Source organism: Argopecten irradians, chromosome 15 (assembly GCF_041381155.1).
Source record: "Argopecten irradians isolate NY chromosome 15, Ai_NY, whole genome shotgun sequence".
Lineage (NCBI taxonomy): Eukaryota > Metazoa > Mollusca > Bivalvia > Pectinida > Pectinidae > Argopecten > Argopecten irradians.
This window is the reverse complement of record NC_091148.1, coordinates 28,639,408-28,662,107: the sequence shown is the minus strand read 5'-3', so window position 1 is coordinate 28,662,107 and position 22,700 is coordinate 28,639,408. Positions and strand designations below refer to the sequence as shown.

The window sequence follows — 22,700 nt, the reverse complement described above, 5'->3', positions numbered from 1 at the left end:
TCTGCCGTATTTTTCATACTCATGAATCAAGATAAGCTTTTGATATGTTATTCATCATCAAAAGTTACATTTTGAGAATTACAGTACTATTTTATAAATACAAATAAGAGAAGAAAATTATTTGTAGCAGTATTGCTAAAAATCATTACATGTACATCTATATAGCGGAGCGAAATGTGTACCTACGGTCAGACCACGAACCCAAATTGTGATCTACAATTTCATTTCACTTTTTTACAGTGATTTTAGTAATTGTAAAGTGATTTCTGCAGGAAAGTTTCCTTCTAAACATACATAAGGCATAAAACCAACAATTTTACAGTACATAATTTCTGTGTTGTAACTAGCGTTTATAAGGCATCCGAAGTCATTCGAATGGTTTTACAGTTTAATTCATCAAGCCTTATGGTTCTCAACAGACTAATGAAGAAAAAATATCATGCCAAAATTTTCGCCCAGTTACGGCACATTAAAACTTACAGCACACGACAAAGAATGAAAGACTATCCTTTATAAATATGTAACTATGACTTAAGGATGTACTCCTCTGAGAAGTCAAACTTTTCTTGTATTTAACTTTTTTTCTCATATAGATTTTTGGAAATAGGAGTTCATACTAAAAAAGAAAATGGAAGAAAAAACATATGTCCGTGTTGTCGTTTTTGAGCTATTGTCATTCAAAGATACCAAGTTGACAAAATAATGGATTTTATGGGAATTTGGCCGTTTTGACCATATACGCAAGTTTAAAGCAATAATTTCCTAATGAGATGTTTGATATGTATGGATGTTTGTAGAATTTATTTTTCTGTAGTCTTCTTTAAAAATATACCAGTTTTGATTAATAAAACTAATAATTTTTCTCAGAATAACAACATATGCTACCCCTACCCCTTAATTTTGAGCTACAAAATACACCATATTCAGCCATTTTTGCCAAATTTAACCCTCTATAGAAAAAGTTCTGGTATTAAACTTTTGTTAATATTTTGCACATCAATAGGGAATGCGTTGTTCTTTCTAAATCAGGCAGAAAAATGGGGAGTCCGTGTGCTTACTTTTTTGCCCCATTTGAATATTTGTTATTTTTCAGTATTTTAGAGTAAAAAATAAAAGTGCTCAAATTACCATTAAATGTATAAATAAAGTAACAAAAGTGTATCATTTCACGCATTAATGCCAAATATTTTAATTACCACGAACCTAGTAAAGATTTACAGCAAAAATTAGCTCGATACAGCTAAAAATGCTGGCGCAGTGATAATTTAAGACAGCTAAAAATGCTGGCGCAGTGATAATTTAAGTAAAAAAATCAGTAAAGAAAGGTAAAACTGTGGCTCTACTCAAAGCGAAAACAGACACAATTTCATAGTAGCCACCAAATGGGCCATTTTTTAAAATTCCTGTGTAAAAAAAATCTACTAAAAATTGAAATGTAATTTTTTGATAACATTTGCATCTGACAACTTGCTACAGATATTGATAAATTGTATTTGAAAATCTCATAACCTCTTTGATCTTTGTCGAAACGAGACTTCAACGGGACTGAAACCTCAGAAGAATACATCCTTAAGTCAGATGAACTGAAAATTACATCAAACGACTTTAGAGATGTTACCAAACGATTACACGGTGGGGAATCACGTGGTCTGTAGTTGGTGTGTTACACGAATCAAAATGGCGGCCGCCAGCAGTTTTGCCAGAAAAGGAGGTAAGTCACTGAAAATACCCTTTTGTATCGGCATTTTATAGTGACGAGCATATGCTATACATAATTCTAGACAAACCGATACCTTAGTTGTGTTGCAACGCTCTGTTCTTTTCTGTAACATGCTGACCAAAGTTTTGAATCGGAGCGATTTTGCTTGTAGTAGAATTGGTAGTATACACGAACATACACTTTTCGTACGTTTTCTGTGTTTAGACGGGGCCATTCGCTGTAAATGTGATATTGCCCAAATATTATAGCTACGTTCAATTGCACATCTAACCTTTCTGGCAGAAAACATTATGTTCATTGTTAATTCTTTGGTTTTACGAAAGGATGAGTGAACACGTACCGTTTTGGATTGATGAGTTGACACGAACTGCTACATATGTCCGTTACTTTAACTAAGCTGTCAAACAATGATATTGTAATGATTATGTTCAAGTATGCTTACATGATTAACTTAAACCAGTTAGAATCAACCGCATGATGTAGTATGTGGGCGGTTAAAATTTAACGGAATATGTTAACAAGCTATCGTTCAATGGAATATCGTTCAATATATATGACAACTGTTATAATATCCAGGACATTCACAACCTACTGCATCAAAGCCATGACTGCATATCATCATGTTAAGGAAACAAACGGGAAGATTGGAGAATGTCATAACACTTTTTGTCTGTGTCCGTCCATTTCTAGACGATCAATATATATATATATACGGTATCTAACACACACGTTTAATGTTTTTAAGTGTTGGTAATGTTGAGATTTGTTTGTTAATCAGTTTTATAGATGAATATGTTATAGTGAATGAGCTTACAACTTAGTCAAAGAAAGACATTGATGGTTTCTCGTAACCAATTTAGGCTGACATAATACTTACCATAACTTTATTCATCCAAAGGGAAAATAAAAAACAAGTGTATAAACACCAAACAAGTAATTTGTACAACATCAATAACACACATTTGGTATTTTTCAGAGACCGGAAGAAAAACGCCAGTCAGAACGACGGAAAGAAGGAACGTTTAATGTGTTGCCATACAAAAAGATTCCTGTGTGTCAGATGGGTCAAGTCTCCTTGCAATGAATCAAGAATGCTACCGGATTAAAATAGGACTGTACAGAAGAGTATAAATAAAACTAATGAACAAAACCCATGCTTCAATATGTATTTATTGAGTATTTTAAAAACAGTAGTCTTAACATTAAAAATACAAATGTAAAAATAAACAAGTACAATATACGTAAATTATACTAGTTATCAATCATAAGATCTTCCAAACATTAATTAGAGTCGGTTCCGTAGTGATTCTTTGTATCATATCGTTATGTTGATATGCTCCAGATAATATACAAAAATTGTAAAATGGCTTTTAAAAGGGAATATGGGCTACACCACACACAGTGTATTTCAAATTCGCGAAACTTGTAGGGAACGTCTTTCTTTGGAACATGGGAACGCTTGTGAGCACCGTGTCTAGTTTTTTTTTATTAGAATTACGGTTATAACAAAGGGAACTAGTCTCGTCATTTTGCATAAAGAAATAAAGATTGTCATGACTGTTTCCTTCAGAAATAAGACTTAAAAATCTCTCACTAAAAATTCCGAAGTTGTATAGTCAAACACATATACATACATGTGGAATAACACCAGGGATCCCTTGTATTTCAAAGACAATTAAGAAATTAATCACTAATTTGTTATATTCAACACTCTAAAAAGTAAAAGTAATTCATCAATATATTTACCAACGACAGTGCTTAAATTCCCTTGGACTGCAGTCACTGGAGATCAACATGATGTAAGCCAATAATGACTGTACGGCATATTTTACAAATTCCTGTTGTTTTGTATGGCATATTTGTCGTTAAAAAAGCAACGTACATATTTGCCATTTTGACTGAAGCTGCAAACGACGTCCACTTCCGGTCACTTGCGGAACTTCAAATGGGTATATCCTCTCACCTTCCAATGTTATGTGTTAAAGTTTAATCAGTTAAATAAGTATACTATTCTTAATTCTAACTGGTATAAGTTAATCTTACATACTTGAACACACACTATCAATGTTTGCCAGATTAGTCAAATTGACGGAAATATGTAGCAGTTCGTGTCAACTCATCAGTCCAAAACGGAACGTGTTTACTCATCCTTTTACAAAACCAGAGAATTAACAATGAACATGATGTTTTCGGCCAGAAAGGTTAGATGTGCAATTGAATGTAGACTATAACATTTAGACAATATCACATTTACAGCGAATGGCCCCGTCTAAACACAGAAAACGTACGAAAAGCATGTAAGTTCGTGTATACTACCAATTCTACTACGAACAAAATCGCTCCAATTCAAAACTTTGGTCCGAATATTACAGAAAAGTACAGAGCGTTGCAACACAACTAAGGTATCGGTTTGTCTAGAATTATGTATAGCATATGCTCGTCACTATAAAATGCCGATACAAAGGGTATTTTCAGTGACTTACCTCCTTTTCTGCCAAAACTGCTGGCGGCCGCCATTTTGATTCGTGTAACACACCAACTACAAACCCCACTGGGGATTACCATACAATACCTTGACAATTGTTGACACTAAGGACAATCTATTGGGTTTTCCATACAATACATTAGAACAGTATTGGACAGTTCCAGGTCTCAGTGGGGTTACCATAACAATACCTATACAACAGGAGGTGGACATATCAGGTCTCACTGGGGTTACCATACAATACATTACACAGGAGGATGGACACTAAGACAGGTCTCACTGGGGTTTACCATACAAGTTATACATTACACAGGAGGTGGACACTAAGGCATGTCACACTGGGTTACCATACAATACATTAGACAGGAGGCGGACACTAAGGCAGGTCTCACTGGGGTTACCATACAATACATTACACAGGAGGTGGACACTAAGACAGGTCACACTGGGGTTACCATACAATACATTACACAGGAGGTGGACACTAAGACAGGTCTCACTGGGGTTACCATACAATACATTACACAGGAGGTGGACACTAAGACAGGTCTCACTGGGGTTACCATACAATACATTACACAGGAGGTGGACACTAAGACAGGTCTCACTGGGGTTACCATACAATACATTACACAGGAGGTGGACACTAAGACAGGTCTCACTGGGGTTACCATACAATACATTACACAGGAGGTGGACACTAAGACAGGTCTCACTGGGGTTACCATACAATACATTACACAGGAGGTGGACACTAAGACAGGTCACACTGGGTTACCATACAATACATTACACAGGAGGTGGACACTAAGACAGGTCTCACTGGGGTTACCATACAATACATTAACAGGAGGTGGACACTAAGACAGGTCACACTGGGGTTACCATACAATACATTAGACAGGAGGTGGACACTAAGACAGGTCTCACTGGGGTTACCATACAATACATTACACAGGAGGTGGACACTAAGACAGGTCTCACTGGGGTTACCATACAATACATTACACAGGAGGTGGACACTAAGACAGGTCTCACTGGGGTTACCATACAATACATTACACAGGAGGTGGACACTAAGACAGGTCTCACTGGGGTTACCATACAATACATTACACAGGAGGTGGACACTAAGACAGGTCTCACTGGGGTTACCATACAATACATTACACAGGAGGTGGACACTAAGACAGGTCTCACTGGGGTTACCATACAATACATTAGACAGGAGGTGGACACTAAGACAGGTCTCACTGGGGTTACCATACAATACATTACACAGGAGGTGGACACTAAGACAGGTCTCACTGGGTTACCATACAATACATTACACAGGAGGCGGACACTAAGACAGGTCTCACTGGGGTTACCATACAATACATTACACAGGAGGTGGACACTAAGACAGGTCTCACTGGGGTTACCATACAATACATTACACAGGAGGTGGACACTAAGACAGGTCACACACTGGGGTTACCATACAATACATTAGACAGGAGGCGGACACTAAGACAGGTCTCACTGGGGTTACCATACAATACATTACACAGGAGGTGGACACTAAGACAGGTCTCACTGGGGTTACCATACAATACATTACACAGGAGGTGGACACTAAGACAGGTCTCACTGGGGTTACCATACAATACATTACACAGGAGGTGGACACTAAGACAGGTCTCACTGGGGTTACCATACAATACATTACACAGGAGGTGGACACTAAGACAGGTCTCACTGGGGTTACCATACAATACATTACACAGGAGGTGGACACTAAGACAGGTCTCACTGGGGTTACCATACAATACATTACACAGGAGGTGGACACTAAGACAGGTCTCACTGGGGTTACCATACAATACATTACACAGGAGGTGGACACTAAGACAGGTCTCACTGGGGTTACCATACAATACATTACACAGGAGGTGGACACTAAGACAGGTCTCACTGGGGTTACCATACAATACATTACACAGGAGGTGGACACTAAGACAGGTCTCACTGGGGTTACCATACAATACATTAACAGGAGTGGACACTAAGACAGGTCTCACTGGGGTTACCATACAATACATTAGACAGGAGGACAAGACAGGTCTCACTGGGGTTACCATACAATACATTACACAGGAGGTGGACACTAAGACAGGTCTCCTGGGGTTACCATACAATACATTAGACAGGAGGTGGACACTAAGACAGGTCTCACTGGGGTTACCATACAATACATTAGACAGGAGGTGGACACTAAGACAGGTCTCACTGGGGTTACCATACAATACATTAGACAGGAGGTGGACACTAAGACAGGTCTCACTGGGGTTACCATACAATACATTAGACAGGAGGTGGACACTAAGACAGGTCTCACTGGGGTTACCATACAATACATTAACAGGAGGGGACACTAAGACAGGTCTCACTGGGTTACCATACAATACATTACACAGGAGGTGGACACTAAGACAGGTCTCACTGGGGTTACCATACAATACATTACACAGGAGGTGGACACTAAGACAGGTCTCACTGGGGTTACCATACAATACATTACACAGGAGGTGGACACTAAGACAGGTCTCACTGGGGTTACCATACAATACATTACACAGGAGGCGGACACTAAGACAGGTCTCACTGGGGTTACCATACAATACATTACACAGGAGGTGGACACTAAGACAGGTCTCACTGGGGTTACCATACAATACATTACACAGGAGGTGGACACTAAGACAGGTCTCACTGGGGTTACCATACAATACATTACACAGGAGATGGACACTAAGACAGGTCTCACTGGGGTTACCATACAATACATTACACAGGAGGTGGACACTAAGACAGGTCACACTGGGGTTACCATACAATACATTAGACAGGAGGTGGACACTAAGGCAGGTCTCACTGGGGTTACCATACAATACATTAGACAGGAGGTGGACACTAAGGCAGGTCTCACTGGGGTTACCATACAATACATTAGACAGGAGGTGGACACTAAGACAGGTCTCACTGGGGTTACCATACAATACATTACACAGGAGGTGGACACTAAGACAGGTCACACTGGGGTTACCATACAATACATTACACAGGAGGTGGACACTAAGACAGGTCTCACTGGGGTTACCATACAATACATTAGACAGGAGGTGGACACTAAGACAGGTCTCACTGGGGTTACCATACAATACATTACACAGGAGGTGGACACTAAGACAGGTCTCACTGGGGTTACCATACAATACATTAGACACGGAGTGGACACTAAGACAGGTCTCACTGGGGTTACCATACAATACATTACACAGGAGGCGGACACTAAGACAGGTCTCACTGGGGTTACCATACAATACATTACACAGGAGGTGGACACTAAGACAGGTCTCACTGGGGTTACCATACAATACATTACACAGGAGGTGGACACTAAGACAGGTCTCACTGGGGTTACCATACAATACATTACACAGGAGGTGGACACTAAGACAGGTCTCACTGGGGTTACCATACAATACATTAGACAGGAGGTGGACACTAAGACAGGTCTCACTGGGGTTACCATACAATACATTACACAGGAGGTGGACACTAAGACAGGTCTCACTGGGGTTACCATACAATACATTACACAGGAGGTGGACACTAAGACAGGTCTCACTGGGGTTACCATACAATACATTACACAGGAGGTGGACACTAAGACAGGTCTCACTGGGGTTACCATACAATACATTACACAGGAGGTGGACACTAAGACAGGTCTCACTGGGGTTACCATACAATACATTACACAGGAGGTGGACACTAAGACAGGTCACACTGGGGTTACCATACAATACATTAGACAGGAGGTGGACACTAAGACAGGTCTCACTGGGGTTACCATACAATACATTACACAGGAGGTGGACACTAAGACAGGTCTCACTGGGGTTACCATACAATACATTACACAGGAGGTGGACACTAAGACAGGTCTCACTGGGGTTACCATACAATACATTACACAGGAGGTGGACACTAAGACAGGTCTCACTGGGGTTACCATACAATACATTACACAGGAGGAGGTGGACACTAAGGCAGGTCTCACTGGGGTTACCATACAATACATTAGACAGGAGGTGGACACTAAGACAGGTCTCACTGGGGTTACCATACAATACATTAGACAGGAGGTGGACACTAAGACAGGTCTCACTGGGGTTACCATACAATACATTACACAGGAGGTGGACACTAAGACAGGTCTCACTGGGGTTACCATACAATACATTACACAGGAGGTGGACACTAAGACAGGTCACACTGGGGTTACCATACAATACATTACACAGGAGGTGGACACTAAGACAGGTCTCACTGGGGTTACCATACAATACATTACACAGGAGGTGGACACTAAGACAGTCTCACTGGGGTTACCATACAATACATTAGACAGGAGGTGGACACTAAGACAGGTCTCACTGGGGTTACCATACAATACATTACACAGGAGGTGGACACTAAGACAGGTCTCACTGGGGTTACCATACAATACATTACACAGGAGGTGGACACTAAGACAGGTCTCACTGGGTTACCATACAATACATTACACAGGAGGTGGACACTAAGACAGGTCTCACTGGGGTTACCATACAATACATTACACAGGAGGTGGACACTAAGACAGGTCTCACTGGGGTTACCATACAATACATTACACAGGAGGTGGACACTAAGACAGGTCACACTGGGGTTACCATACAATACATTACACAGGAGGTGGACACTAAGACAGGTCTCACTGGGGTTACCATACAATACATTACACAGGAGGCGGACACTAAGGCAGGTCACACTGGGGTTACCATACAATACATTACACAGGAGGTGGACACTAAGACAGGTCACACTGGGGTTACCATACAATACATTACACAGGAGGTGGACACTAAGACAGGTCACACTGGGGTTACCATACAATACATTAGACAGGAGGTGGACACTAAGGCAGGTCTCACTGGGGTTACCATACAATACATTACAGGAGGTGGACACTAAGGCAGGTCTCACTGGGGTTACCATACAATACATTACACAGGAGGTGGACACTAAGACAGGTCTCACTGGGGTTACCATACAATACATTACACAGGAGGTGGACACTAAGACAGGTCTCACTGGGTTACCATACAATACATTACACAGGAGGGGACACTAAGGCAGGTCTCACTGGGGTTACCATACAATACATTACACAGGAGGTGGACACTAAGACAGGTCTCACTGGGGTTACCATACAATACATTACACAGGAGGTGGACACTAAGACAGGTCTCACTGGGGTTACCATACAATACATTAGACAGGAGGCGGACACTAAGACAGGTCTCACTGGGGTTACCATACAATACATTACACAGGAGGTGGACACTAAGACAGGTCTCACTGGGGTTACCATACAATACATTACACAGGAGGTGGACACTAAGACAGGTCTCACTGGGGGTTACCATACAATACATTACACAGGAGGTGGACACTAAGACAGGTCTCACTGGGGTTACCATACAATACATTACACAGGAGGTGGACACTAAGACAGGTCTCACTGGGGTTACCATACAATACATTAGACAGGAGGTGGACACTAAGACAGGTCTCACTGGGGTTACCATACAATACATTACACAGGAGGTGGACACTAAGACAGGTCACACTGGGGTTACCATACAATACATTACACAGGAGGTGGACACTAAGGCAGGTCTCACTGGGGTTACCATACAATACATTACACAGGAGGTGGACACTAAGGCAGGTCTCACTGGGGTTACCATACAATACATTACACAGGAGGTGGACACTAAGACAGGTCACACTGGGGTTACCATACAATACATTACACAGGAGGCGGACACTAAGACAGGTCTCACTGGGGTTACCATACAATACATTAGACAGGAGGTGGACACTAAGACAGGTCTCACTGGGGTTACCATACAATACATTAGACAGGAGGTGGACACTAAGACAGGTCTCACTGGGGTTACCATACAATACATTACACAGGAGGTGGACACTAAGACAGGTCACACTGGGGTTACCATACAATACATTAGACAGGAGGTGGACACTAAGACAGGTCTCACTGGGGTTACCATACAATACATTAGACAGGAGGCGGACACTAAGGCAGGTCTCACTGGGGTTACCATACAATACATTACACAGGAGGTGGACACTAAGACAGGTCTCACTGGGGTTACCATACAATACATTACACAGGAGGTGGACACTAAGACAGGTCTCACTGGGGTTACCATACAATACATTACACAGGAGGTGGACACTAAGACAGGTCTCACTGGGGTTACCATACAATACATTACACAGGAGGCGGACACTAAGACATGTCTCACTGGGGTTACCATACAATACATTACACAGGAGGCGGACACTAAGACAGGTCTCACTGGGGTTACCATACAATACATTACACAGGAGGTGGACACTAAGACAGTCCACTGGTTACATACAATACATTACAGGAGGTGGACACTAAGCAGTCCACTGGGGTTACCATACAATACATTACACAGGAGGCGGACACTAAGGCAGGTCTCACTGGGGTTACCATACAATACATTACACAGGAGGTGGACACTAAGACAGGTCTCACTGGGGTTACCATACAATACATTACACAGGAGGTGGACACTAAGACAGGTCACACTGGGGTTACCATACAATACATTACACAGGAGGTGGACACTAAGACAGGTCTCACTGGGGTTACCATACAATACATTACACAGGAGGTGGACACTAAGACAGGTCTCACTGGGGTTACCATACAATACATTAGACAGGAGGTGGACACTAAGGCAGGTCTCACTGGGGTTACCATACAATACATTACACAGGAGGTGGACACTAAGACAGGTCACACTGGGGTTACCATACAATACATTACACAGGAGGTGGACACTAAGACAGGTCTCACTGGGGTTACCATACAATACATTACACAGGAGGTGGACACTAAGACAGGTCTCACTGGGGTTACCATACAATACATTACACAGGAGGTGGACACTAAGACAGGTCTCACTGGGGTTACCATACAATACATTAGACAGGAGGTGGACACTAAGACAGGTCTCACTGGGGTTACCATACAATACATTAGACAGGAGGTGGACACTAAGACAGGTCACACTGGGGTTACCATACAATACATTAGACAGGAGGTGGACACTAAGAGTCAGGTCTCACTGGGGTTACCATACAATACATTAGACAGGAGGTGGACACTAAGACAGGTCTCACTGGGGTTACCATACAATACATTAGACAGGAGGAACTTAGACAGGTCTCACTGGGTTACAACAATACAATGCTTGTGTTTTTTATTGGGGTTATTAACTAAGTACTATCCAACTGCAAGCGACTCTTATTGCATTACCGTACTATTAACTGCAAGCGACTCTTGCCCTGCAAAGGAAATTGATCACAGTGAAATTACAATTTCGTTCCTTGTAACTGAAGTCGAGAGCGCAAAGCGGGCGTTTCCGTTCGTTGCTGCGAGTATGCAAAATCAACACAGTTGATAATCATTTCGACGTAACCATAAGCCAGGGAAGGTGATTGTCTATCGCTGACCATGGATTCTCTGAAGAATGCCACACTAAAAGTAAAACTATCCCTTGCCTTCATGTCCACCGGACTTATAATGTATATCAGTGGTATTGCTAGCGACCAGTGGGTCGTGGGAGTGTCCGTAAACCTCAATTTTGATGCGGCACCCGGTATTACAATCCGCTATGAAGGGCTATGGTTCAAATGTGTGCAGTATTTATCGGTACCCATCTGCGGATACCATCACACTGGTAAGTTCCTATATGTTTAAAGATTATATGATCAATTTTCTTTCGCCACAAAAATGCATCTACTGATTTTTTTCTGGGTTGTATTTATAAATATAACATTGTACTTTTTTGTTTTTCTCCCCCCCTCCTTTTTAAACTTTTTTTTTGTATATTCTAATAAAAATATGTTTTTAATATCGAGTTTATCACATGTTAGTCTTTTCTCTTATACCTAAACGTCTGGTTGGTTCATGTAATACAGTCTAAGCCGACATGAGTGTATAAAAGCCTCGTCACAGCGCCAACAAAATTATTTTCTCGGTAAAGTTTTAACATTATTGACTGACCATAGGTCACGATGACCTATTGCGATAGTCTTATGTCCGTCGTGCGTCGTGAGTTCACATTTCCTTGTGAACGGGATAACTTAAGAGTAAATATTAACCGAGCTTAATGAAACTTTGTATGTAGACTTACCTTGGACGAGTTTGAACATCAGCGTGATTCGACGTGAATTGATGGAGTAATTGCCCTTTGCACTAATAATTATTATTGGATCTTGTGAACACGATGACTTGAGTAAATATAAACCAAGCTTAATGAATCTTTTTTTGTTGACTAACATTAAAAAGAGCGCGAACGAATTTGAAAATCAGCGTGATTCGACGTTAATTTACTGCCCTTTGCACTAATAATTATTATTGGACCTTGTGAACTTTAGTAAATATGCACCGGGCTTAACGAAATTTGGTATGTAAACCAACATTGGAAAGATCTAGGACGAGTTTGAACATCAGTTTGATTCTCAGTTATTACACCAAGCTTAATGAAACTTTGTGCATGTATGTAGACTTATATTGATCTATGTTCCTAATTCGTGTACAAAAGACATTTGTTGGCTAGTAAGTGACATAACTAACCATAGGCCTCTTTTTCTTAAACAAGTCTGGGTTTACATACAATGGGATCTAAGTTGAAAATATCATGCAATTTGTATACATAGAGAATTGACTTGCAAAGTGGCGGAGAATCGCAATAGTAAAACTGCAATAAAACGTCGAGGTATGAGAGAAAAATACCCTTTCTTATGTGGATATCAAGGACAGGGATATTCTAGCCAAGGGTCACAAAATGTTGTAAAAGCCTCCGTAAGCCTCCCTCGTGTTTTAAAACATTTTGTGACCCTCGCGATCGGGTAGAATATCACAATCCCTCATATTCACATATGAAAGAGTCTTATATTTTTTCTCTGAATTATTATTTTACAATCATATCATATCACTATACCGCATATCACATGACTGTAGTGTTATTAATGGGTGTGTGAAACCTTTTCTTACTTAACTCAGTACAACTAGAGCTGTTCCGTTATTGAGTTATGAGCGAGAGAATTTGTATTGAATGGCAAGCAGTCCAGTCTGTGTTTTGTACATGTAGTTATGTGCGTTTTATACTGGTCCATGGTAAATACGAAATAGCTGATCGCTACAATAACTGCAGGACACTTTACAGTTTAAGATGTTAACGAATAGCAAAATAACCCATAACCCATAACTATTTGAAACTTTTGATTAAATTATTTGAATTATACTGTACCATCTAAAGCTTTTCGGTAAATATTGATAGCGTGGAATTTATAGTTCTGTTATTGATGATAAAGAGAGTAAAGAATTTCCAGATCTTGAGTCGTACCGCATTTTATAACATTTCTGAGGAACTAAATATTGCATAACTATATATACAATATAATACAGAGATGGTTTACAATATCTGAAGTAACTGGTGGTGGTACAAGCTAAAGTATTACGGGAATTTAAAGTGTAACATATCAGCATGCGAATGTCCTGATATAATCCTTAATCCTTCCAGGTTACAAATTAATAATGTTTACAAATCCACTATTTGTTTGTAAAGTTCCAGGCAATGTGAATAAATCCACACAATGCGTTGTAACAACCCACAGATAAAGTCAAAATAGCTCTCACAATATAATATGATATGGCTCTGGACATTTCTTGATGATGTATAAACTTATTCTTCAAAGCTCTAATTACAGGTGTCATTACAGCTCTAATTACAGGTCTCATTACAGCTGTAATTACAGGTCTCATAACAGTTCTGATTAGCCTTGCGCTGCTGGAGAATATAAAGCTAAACCCTAAATCAAGAATATTTGAGAACCTTCTACTTCTAGAAATATGTAACTAAAAACAGTAAACAAATAAACACACAGAACTTTGTAGAAATAAATTATTTTGGATTTCTACTTATAATCAACATGTTTACAAACAAGTATGCTTATACATGATAATATTCCAGAAAGTTCTATAACCTAAAATAATCCTAGGTACATATCATTTATTGATTATATAGCTGCAGGAGTTATCTCCCTTATTTAGTAACTACATTATTAATGTCATACATAACATTAGATACTCAATGGTATAAGGAAATACGAATACGATGACGTTTTAAAAATATTTTGTAGGCTGGCTGAATGTTTGCAGAGTTACCGCAGTACTCAGTATGTTGTCAGGAGCAACTGCCATAGGTCTAGCCATAGGACACGTGACTGTCACGCGCATGAAAAAGGATGCTATATACATCGCTTCCATTGTTCTCACATTTGTGTCGGGTAAGCAGCCACTGATGAGTGTATGTTATGGTGCTGAAATCATAGCTTTAGAAATAATTATTGTATCACAGTTCATACCAGTTATCTTGTTATTCCTTCCAGTTCATTTCCGGCTATTAGGGAGTGTCGAAAGTAATCTAATAGAGAAAATTGATTTCCCGAAAATCAAACTGAAATAATCATGTACAAAACATGAATACAATTAACAAAAATCTTTATCAAATACTTATATATCTTGAAATGATAAATTAGGAAATTGACCTCTTCAAATAATTCAAACATAATCAACAACCGTTTCAATTGGCTTTAAAATACATTATCAGCCCATAAAGAGAAAAATGGTGTCGCCATTTGTAACGTCGCTTCTGATTGGCTGAGATAACAACGTAATGATTTCATAATGTTTGTTTAGAGTTCGCTCAGATCGATTATCAAATATTTGAATGTGTGCCAAAACACATTATAAATTATGTATTAATATGCAATATAAAATTGCATCTACATAGTACATGTACATATAAACTGCATATATACTTACTTTTATATTTTGTTTCATATTTTGGAAAGTGTGTTTATGTAAAAGCCGGTATAATGTCCAGTCCTACTGTGATTCTTCCACAATAAACTACGTTCTGTGTCTCCCTATATAAAATAATAACAATATTTAGAAAGCAAACATTCTATTAGAGCTTATATCGTAAATAAAACAATAAAAATATTAACTTTTAAAATAGATCATATAGGATCTTACATTGTTATACAATATAATTAATACATTATTTTTCCTTTCAATTTATTTACAGTGGAATGTATGAAGAACTGCATTATCGGTTTCGCCTCTAACTACGACAGCCTGGTTCCTTCGGGCAGCCCATCGTGGGGTTTCGCATTGCCAGTGGTTGGTCTGGCAATGTACAGTGTGGCTGGTATCTTACAAATAGTCAGCCGGCATGAGGCTAGGTCTGAGGGAACTGCGAACGCGGAAGTGTGATAATACCCAATGTTATAGAGAACAACCAACTAAATAATTTTAAATAGACCACAGTATTAAAGTTTGTAAAAGTTTTTTATTGTATTATTAAAACGAAGGAATATTAGTTAGCTATTGTATTTATAATTAAAGTCTATGTTCTCATATAACACTAGATAGAAAACAAAGTTTGGGTTCCAGCTCAAACTCCAACCAGAATAGCTATATTAAATTCAAGCGCATTTTTAACTAAGAAATCGTAAAATTCTAATATTTTACCTATTCATTATCTAAATTGATATTTTTGAACCTAAATCTCAATCTGAATTCCCAATTTCATATCATGGTTATCTAGGAATAATTACCTTTCAGAAAACATTTTTACTTTTGAAATTCATAATTAGCCAGCCAATCAGAGACCGGGTTAAGATTCTATCCTGAGCTCAATCTTGTATACACTATGCACAGGGGCCAATTCTAGGTTTTGTTTTCATCTAGTTGGTTGCTCCCTAAAAGGCTATTATATCAAAATGCGGAGGAAGATGAAATTTGTAAAGAGGATAGAAGTGGAAACCCATATTGACACGGAACTGAACCGGACACACTACTGTGAGGTTTATCAGAGTCATATGATTCGACCTTCGATAATAACAGCATAATAAAGTTATCTTTATTTAGTAATTTCCTGTTTGTATTCATTTCGTTTATTATCTCAAATGCCATATTTCCTGCAAATATGCAAACAACTAATAAAAACCGCAAAATGTAGCGATAATGTGGGAAAATCATATTTCTATTATAGTATTGAAATAAGAAGTTAACTGATTTCATAATGTATCATTCATTTTTCATAAAACCGAATGAGACGTCATAATGTATATCTAAAGGTCTCCATTGTACTGTGGTGATGGTAAACTGATCGGGCCGAGTTGACCAATGTTACATTTTACGGTCCCGGAATAGCAACTGTTTATGTTGTACACATCCTTTTTTCAAAAGATTTTTTCTTAACAGAGGGAAACGTTACACTGAGTTGCCTTAACACTATCCTCGATACTCCAGGGGTTCCGATCACTTACGATCTCTACACACCTGGATTGTCTCATAATAAAACCGAAGTAAGCTTAGAGGAAAAACTCTGAACCAATCACAGGCCTGCAAAGGTTTCCTTTGAAGTCTACAGATAGAGAGAGCGATACCCAACTTCAAAGCCACACAGCCAACCACAGTGTACCATTTACGGCTCTTTTTATGTACATCAAAGGACTAAATTACCAGTTCTGTTCTGCAATATCAACAGTACCAAATATACGTTTACACTTATTACTTGTCTATCCACAGTTTTGCACTTTTTGAACTTACATTAAAAAAAGAAATGCCAAAGTAGGTAACCCTACATGACTTAGGTTTATAGGTAGCATACACCAATATTAATCACCGGCATTAAAGGTGCTGTTTGTTAGTTTGTTTGATTTTAATAAACGGCCTATTATAAACGACTCATTTAGGGCAAAAAGAATATCAACATTTGTACCAATTTTAAAACGTAAAATACTCGCCATGGTTTGAAAGGCGTTAGGAAGTTTCAAATGATAAAATGTTTTCCCAGTTAAAACAAAAGAATCATATGAGTGTAAATAACTTAATAAAATGATAAATAGGATAAATCGATAAAAAATGATAATGTTATGGCATAAATCTATTTCGTGTAGTTATATAAAAATAACATCGATTCTCACAACATGACAAAGACTAAATATGTCCGAGACGTCCAAGTATTTATCTTTAATGAATTCTGTATATCTGTATAGTGTAATTAAATGCATCATCCCCTTTCAGCAGATTGACATGAGTAATGATATGTATGACCAGTTGGAAGCCCAGAAACTTCCTCTCTGCGATTCTGTGACTGGACATGGGGCTTAAGTGTAGGTTGTATTTTCAAACAGTTTCATGTTTGTTTCGGTAGACGACCTTTGTTGCCAATGGCTGATGAATTAAGTGTATGGTATTTTCAAATCTGTTTGTATCAGGTTGAGTGCAGTCTTGGCCGCTTTGTAAGCATTTTAAGTCCCATTTATACCATTTTGGCTAGGAATCCAATGAACCGTAAATATTTTAGGCGAAACAGAAACACAAACAGGGGTTTTCATGAGCTTCAGGAAACTTCTTACGACGATTACATATATTATGTATGTAAAAGTACGTTCAATTCATTCATCTGCATTGTCAGTTCGTTTCTGATATTCAAATCAAACAAATTATGTAGTTAATATCTTTTATACCTAGGCAATTGATGAGTATTGTAGCTTCGGGCAGCATCGGTCGTCGCCCATAGTTCGTCAACTGTTTTCAACAGAGAGGGATTGAATTTGCATTGAATGACTAGCTAAAATATAAGAAATACTTAAATAGCTATTAATAACCTGAGTAGAGAAAGTAATAAGAATTGTCACCAACAAAACAAGGATAATTCCCATAGAAGGCTTTTTGTTACACAAATGAAATTATTAGATATATTTCCTAGTCCTTTTACCATAGATGTTGATGGGTAATGATAGGTCGTTGTAACGTTACAGAACCATGAACATTGACTTCGGAGATGAACATTGGATAAACTTGACTTTTGAATACTAGGTCTGCTTTTTAAAAACAAATGCAAGGACAATGAAAACTAGCATCTGCAATCAACAATGCATACTAAACATGGAGTGAAATATCAGAAGGGAATAAAAAAAGATACCTGGAATGTACAATTGATGCCGAACTTGTTTTTTGCAAAATTAAGTCTAGCCTATGTTAAATGTTACATTATGCAATTATTTCATATAAATATTCTTTGTAATCAGTCATTATAAGTGGTTTTGTATTTAAATGAAAATGGTATGTTTTACATTTATAATCAATAATTTAAAGTCTGCAGAGTATACATGTATACAAGCTTTGGCATAAACTGACTATATGGCTGTTGGGGTTATCTCCCTTATTTAAAGCTAAAGTACGTGTGTATAGTGCCAAACATAACATGATCGTAATCTAAATTTCAATATCTGCATTCAATATTTTGCAGTAACGGTAGGTCAACCTCGTGAATTCATTAATGTTCGACTAGACTTGTTGTAATAGGTTTTTGATAAATAATTAGTCAACTTATTTTAAAAAGCTAAATTAATGAATCCATGAGGTTGTTGGATTGGCATCCCCAATCTACAAAACAGGAAAGAAATCCATCCTGAAAATTACAGACCCATCACTGACCTGCATCTACAGTAAAATAATCGAACACATTGTAGTCTCCAAGATTATGACACATGCTGACATAAATAATACCATGTATCCGTTTCAAAATGATTTTCGCAAATCTCGGTTAATCAAGAAAACTTGAGAAAGAAAGCCAAAATGGTACTCATTTTGGACTTCCACAAGCCATTCGACAAGGTCACTCCCTCCTAATCCAGCATCTAAGGCACTATGGGGTCGGTGGATAAGTTGCCACCTGGATTTACAATTTCTTTCTTGATAGAAAGAAGCTGGTTATGGTTGAAGGAGAGTGTCTGATTTTGTCATCCATTCCTACGTGCCCCAGAGAACGGACCTTGAACCTTGCTTATTTCTTTATCATTGTGGGTCTGACTCTACCTTTACCTACTTAGTTGTCTAGTCTGATGCTGAAGCCTACAGCAAGCCTTCGACAAACTCTCGCTATGGGAAAAACACGGAATATGTCCTTCCACCTGAGTAAGTATAATGTATCGTCTGTACACAGAGGGACACCTCAAACCATCCACAAGTACACCCGCCCTGGATACACACTAAAACACATAGACCACACCAAGTAACTGGGTACAGAAATACAATCGGACTCACACATATATAACATCACTACAATAGCTAATTCCACACTGCGTTTCTTACGAAGGACCATCAAAATAGGATCAGCATCAGCTAAGGTCTAGGATTAGAAAACACTAGTCCGTCAATCTCTAGAATATGCACGTACAGTGTGTGACCGTTATATCCTGGAAAACCCAAAAAAATATTGAAAATGTACAAAGTAAGGCAACATCTTATGTACTAAACAAGAGTTGGCCCTGCAGGTAGGGCGTTAGAGTTGTACCTGCTTCCCTTATTGCATGATCGTAAAAGGCGACTAAATTTAGGACCTTATCTTTTCTCTTCTTCCTTACTGACTTTATCTTTCCTAATGCCTCCCTTGGCACCGCCTCACTTTTGGCCCTGAGTTGAGCGTTCGCCCCTGTGAGGAAGGCTCTGGGTTCTGTCCCCTAGCCGAGACACACACACCAAAGTCTATAAAAGTGGTAGTTTCTGCTCCTGCTTGGCGCTCAGCATACAGGAAGTGGGACGACTGGTTCTCTCGTTGTCAGTATAATGTGACCGGATAAGGTATGTTGCTTGGTGTCTTCGGCGGTATGCATCAGTGATATAGCACTATGAAAAGGGCAACAGTTCCACTATACAAGAAGACATAACATGAATATACCGCAGTCTCCCAAAACACACACCTTGCATAACATACACGCATAGTATACAACATTATAATCAAATCGTCATCTGTAAAATAGACTCCGCAAACAGGCAATTAAGACATGCTCATCAACAATCATTCCAACTGGCACCTACAGCCCTAGTTAGAAAACAGCCATTCTTCCCTAGGACATTACAGAAATGGGATTAGATCCCGATATACATCATATCGTGCTACTCCACTCCTGAACAATTCGGCCTGCTCTTTTATAAGTATGCACCCAAAACTGAAATAATATCCATTTGGCTTTTCCAGAATCGACTTGGGTTCCAAATTTCTCATATTAGAAGTAGTAGATAGCTTCGTTTGTAATATAAATGCACACAATCTAATGAAAACACTGAAGCATGATATCTCAAAGTATTTAATCCATATATATGATATATAAAAATACAGCAGATGCTTTCATTTTTTTAATATGTATCATGGTTTAATACAATAAAGAATCTTTAAATCTCATTGAAAATAAGGGAAAGTACAGTGTCTGGCAACGAACCTGGAAACAAATTATTGCGTTCGAACGAAATATTATTGACGGGGTCCCATGTGAGATTATATCAATTTCATTAGTATCAATTTCTGTTAAATTCTGGATGTTCTACTCGCTGACAAAATGAATCACATCAATCGTGACCTTTAAATTAGACGTTAATTTTGGATTGTGGACGACACAATTTAGTTTCTTTTCACAAAAGAACATATTCTATTCAATCATGGGTTTTTAATTATTTTACCGATATTATGGAAAATGGTGACTAAATACCTATACCTAAAACGCCAACGAAGTAAATGGAGGGACGCGCACAAAAATAATATTGAATAATGCATTTGCTTTTAATATCTTTAAAATCAATATATCACTCTATATAGTGTAATGTATGACACTTAATAATGTCGTTTTTAAATAGGAGAGACAACTCCTGTAGCTATATAATCAATAAACCATATGGTCATACAATTAATTAAGGTTAGATAACTTTCTGGAATATCATCATGTATAAACATACATGTTTTGTAAACAGTTTAATTATAAGTAGGAATATAGAATGGTCAATTAATAGAAAGTATATTTATTTGTTTGCTATTTTAGTAAGATATTTCTAGAAGTAGAAGGTTCTCAAATATTCTTGATTTAGGGTTTAGTTATATTACTCCAGCTGTCCAAGGCTAATCAGAACTGTAATGAGACCTGTCATTAGAGCTATGAAGAATTGTACACAGCCATTAGAGCTATGAAGAATTGTACACAGCCATATTAGATTTTATTCTGGGAGCTATTGTGACATTATCTGTAGGTTGTTGCAACATAATGTGTGGATTTATTCATATTGCCTGGAACTATCTGTGGACAATCATATTTCTTGTGGATTTGTGAACATTATTAATATGGTAAAGTGGAAGAATTAAGGATTATACAAGAATACATTATGAATCAAAGATGGCTATTTGACGGTGATTGTGATTGAAATTCGCTATTTTGAGGTACACGCGCCAAACGAAAACAATAGTGTACAAATCAGTTGTCTGAATTTTAACAAATTTGACAAAACTTTTGTTTGTTTGTTTGTTTGATTAATTAGCATCCTATTAACAGCTATGGTCATGTAAGGACGGCCTCCCATGTATGTGGTGTGTTGCGTGTATGTTGTGCGAGGTGTATGTTTTGGGAGACTGCAGTATATTCATGTTGTGTCTTCTTGTATAGTGGAACTTTTGCCCTTTTTATAGTGCTATATCACTTAAGCATGCCGTCGAAGACACCAAGCAACACACCCCACCCCAATGTCTTTTCAGAAAATAATAACAACACGCATTAATCCCATTCGTTTTGTTCAGAACAGCTGTATATGTTACCCCATACCCTTAATTTTGAAGATGAAAATACCTTGTTTGTTATAATTTTTAGCAGTTTATATGCTTCACAGAAAAAGTTTTTATGACCAACTTTTTCTAAAATTTTTGCTGTACAAAAGAAAATCGTTGGTGTTTCTACAGCTATCAGAAAAATAGGGGGTCAGTGTGCTTTAGTTTTTGTCCCGATACAAAATTAGCTATTTTTAAGCATTTGTTTGCTAAAAAATAAAATCACTTATCTTGATTAAAACGTAAAAAATAAAACCAATATGTTATGATTCCAACCTGAAATGCATATTACATTTCATCTCAGTAAACCTAAGAAAGATTTAAAAAAGGAAAAAAATAACTTGATATAGCTTAAAATGTTGTAGCACCGGTGAGTTAAGTATAAGCATTGAAGAATAAAAAGTGTGAAATTTCACCTCTCTAGAAAGTGTAAGAAATGCACCTTTTGAAAAAGGCCGTCAAATTGGTCATTTGTATACATTTTACAAACAATAGTAGTCTCTGTTTTGACATATTTTCCACGTGACAACTTGCTACGATAATAACATTTTTTTGAAAATCACAGAAACCCTATGATTAATATTGAAACGAGACATCAACAAGACTG

General features: G+C 38.2%; 1 protein-coding gene across 1 annotated transcript; it reads left to right on the top strand.

Moving 5' to 3' along the window:
- The first annotated feature begins 11,759 nt into the window (after positions 1-11,759).
- LOC138309418 (uncharacterized) lies at positions 11,760-16,365 on the top strand. Its single transcript, XM_069250605.1, has 3 exons — positions 11,760-12,100; positions 14,568-14,714; positions 15,518-16,365. The coding sequence occupies exons 1-3, from the start codon at positions 11,875-11,877 to the stop codon at positions 15,703-15,705; spliced, it is 561 nt and encodes a 186-aa protein (XP_069106706.1). The 5' UTR covers positions 11,760-11,874; the 3' UTR covers positions 15,706-16,365.
- Positions 16,366-22,700: the final 6,335 nt, after the last annotated feature.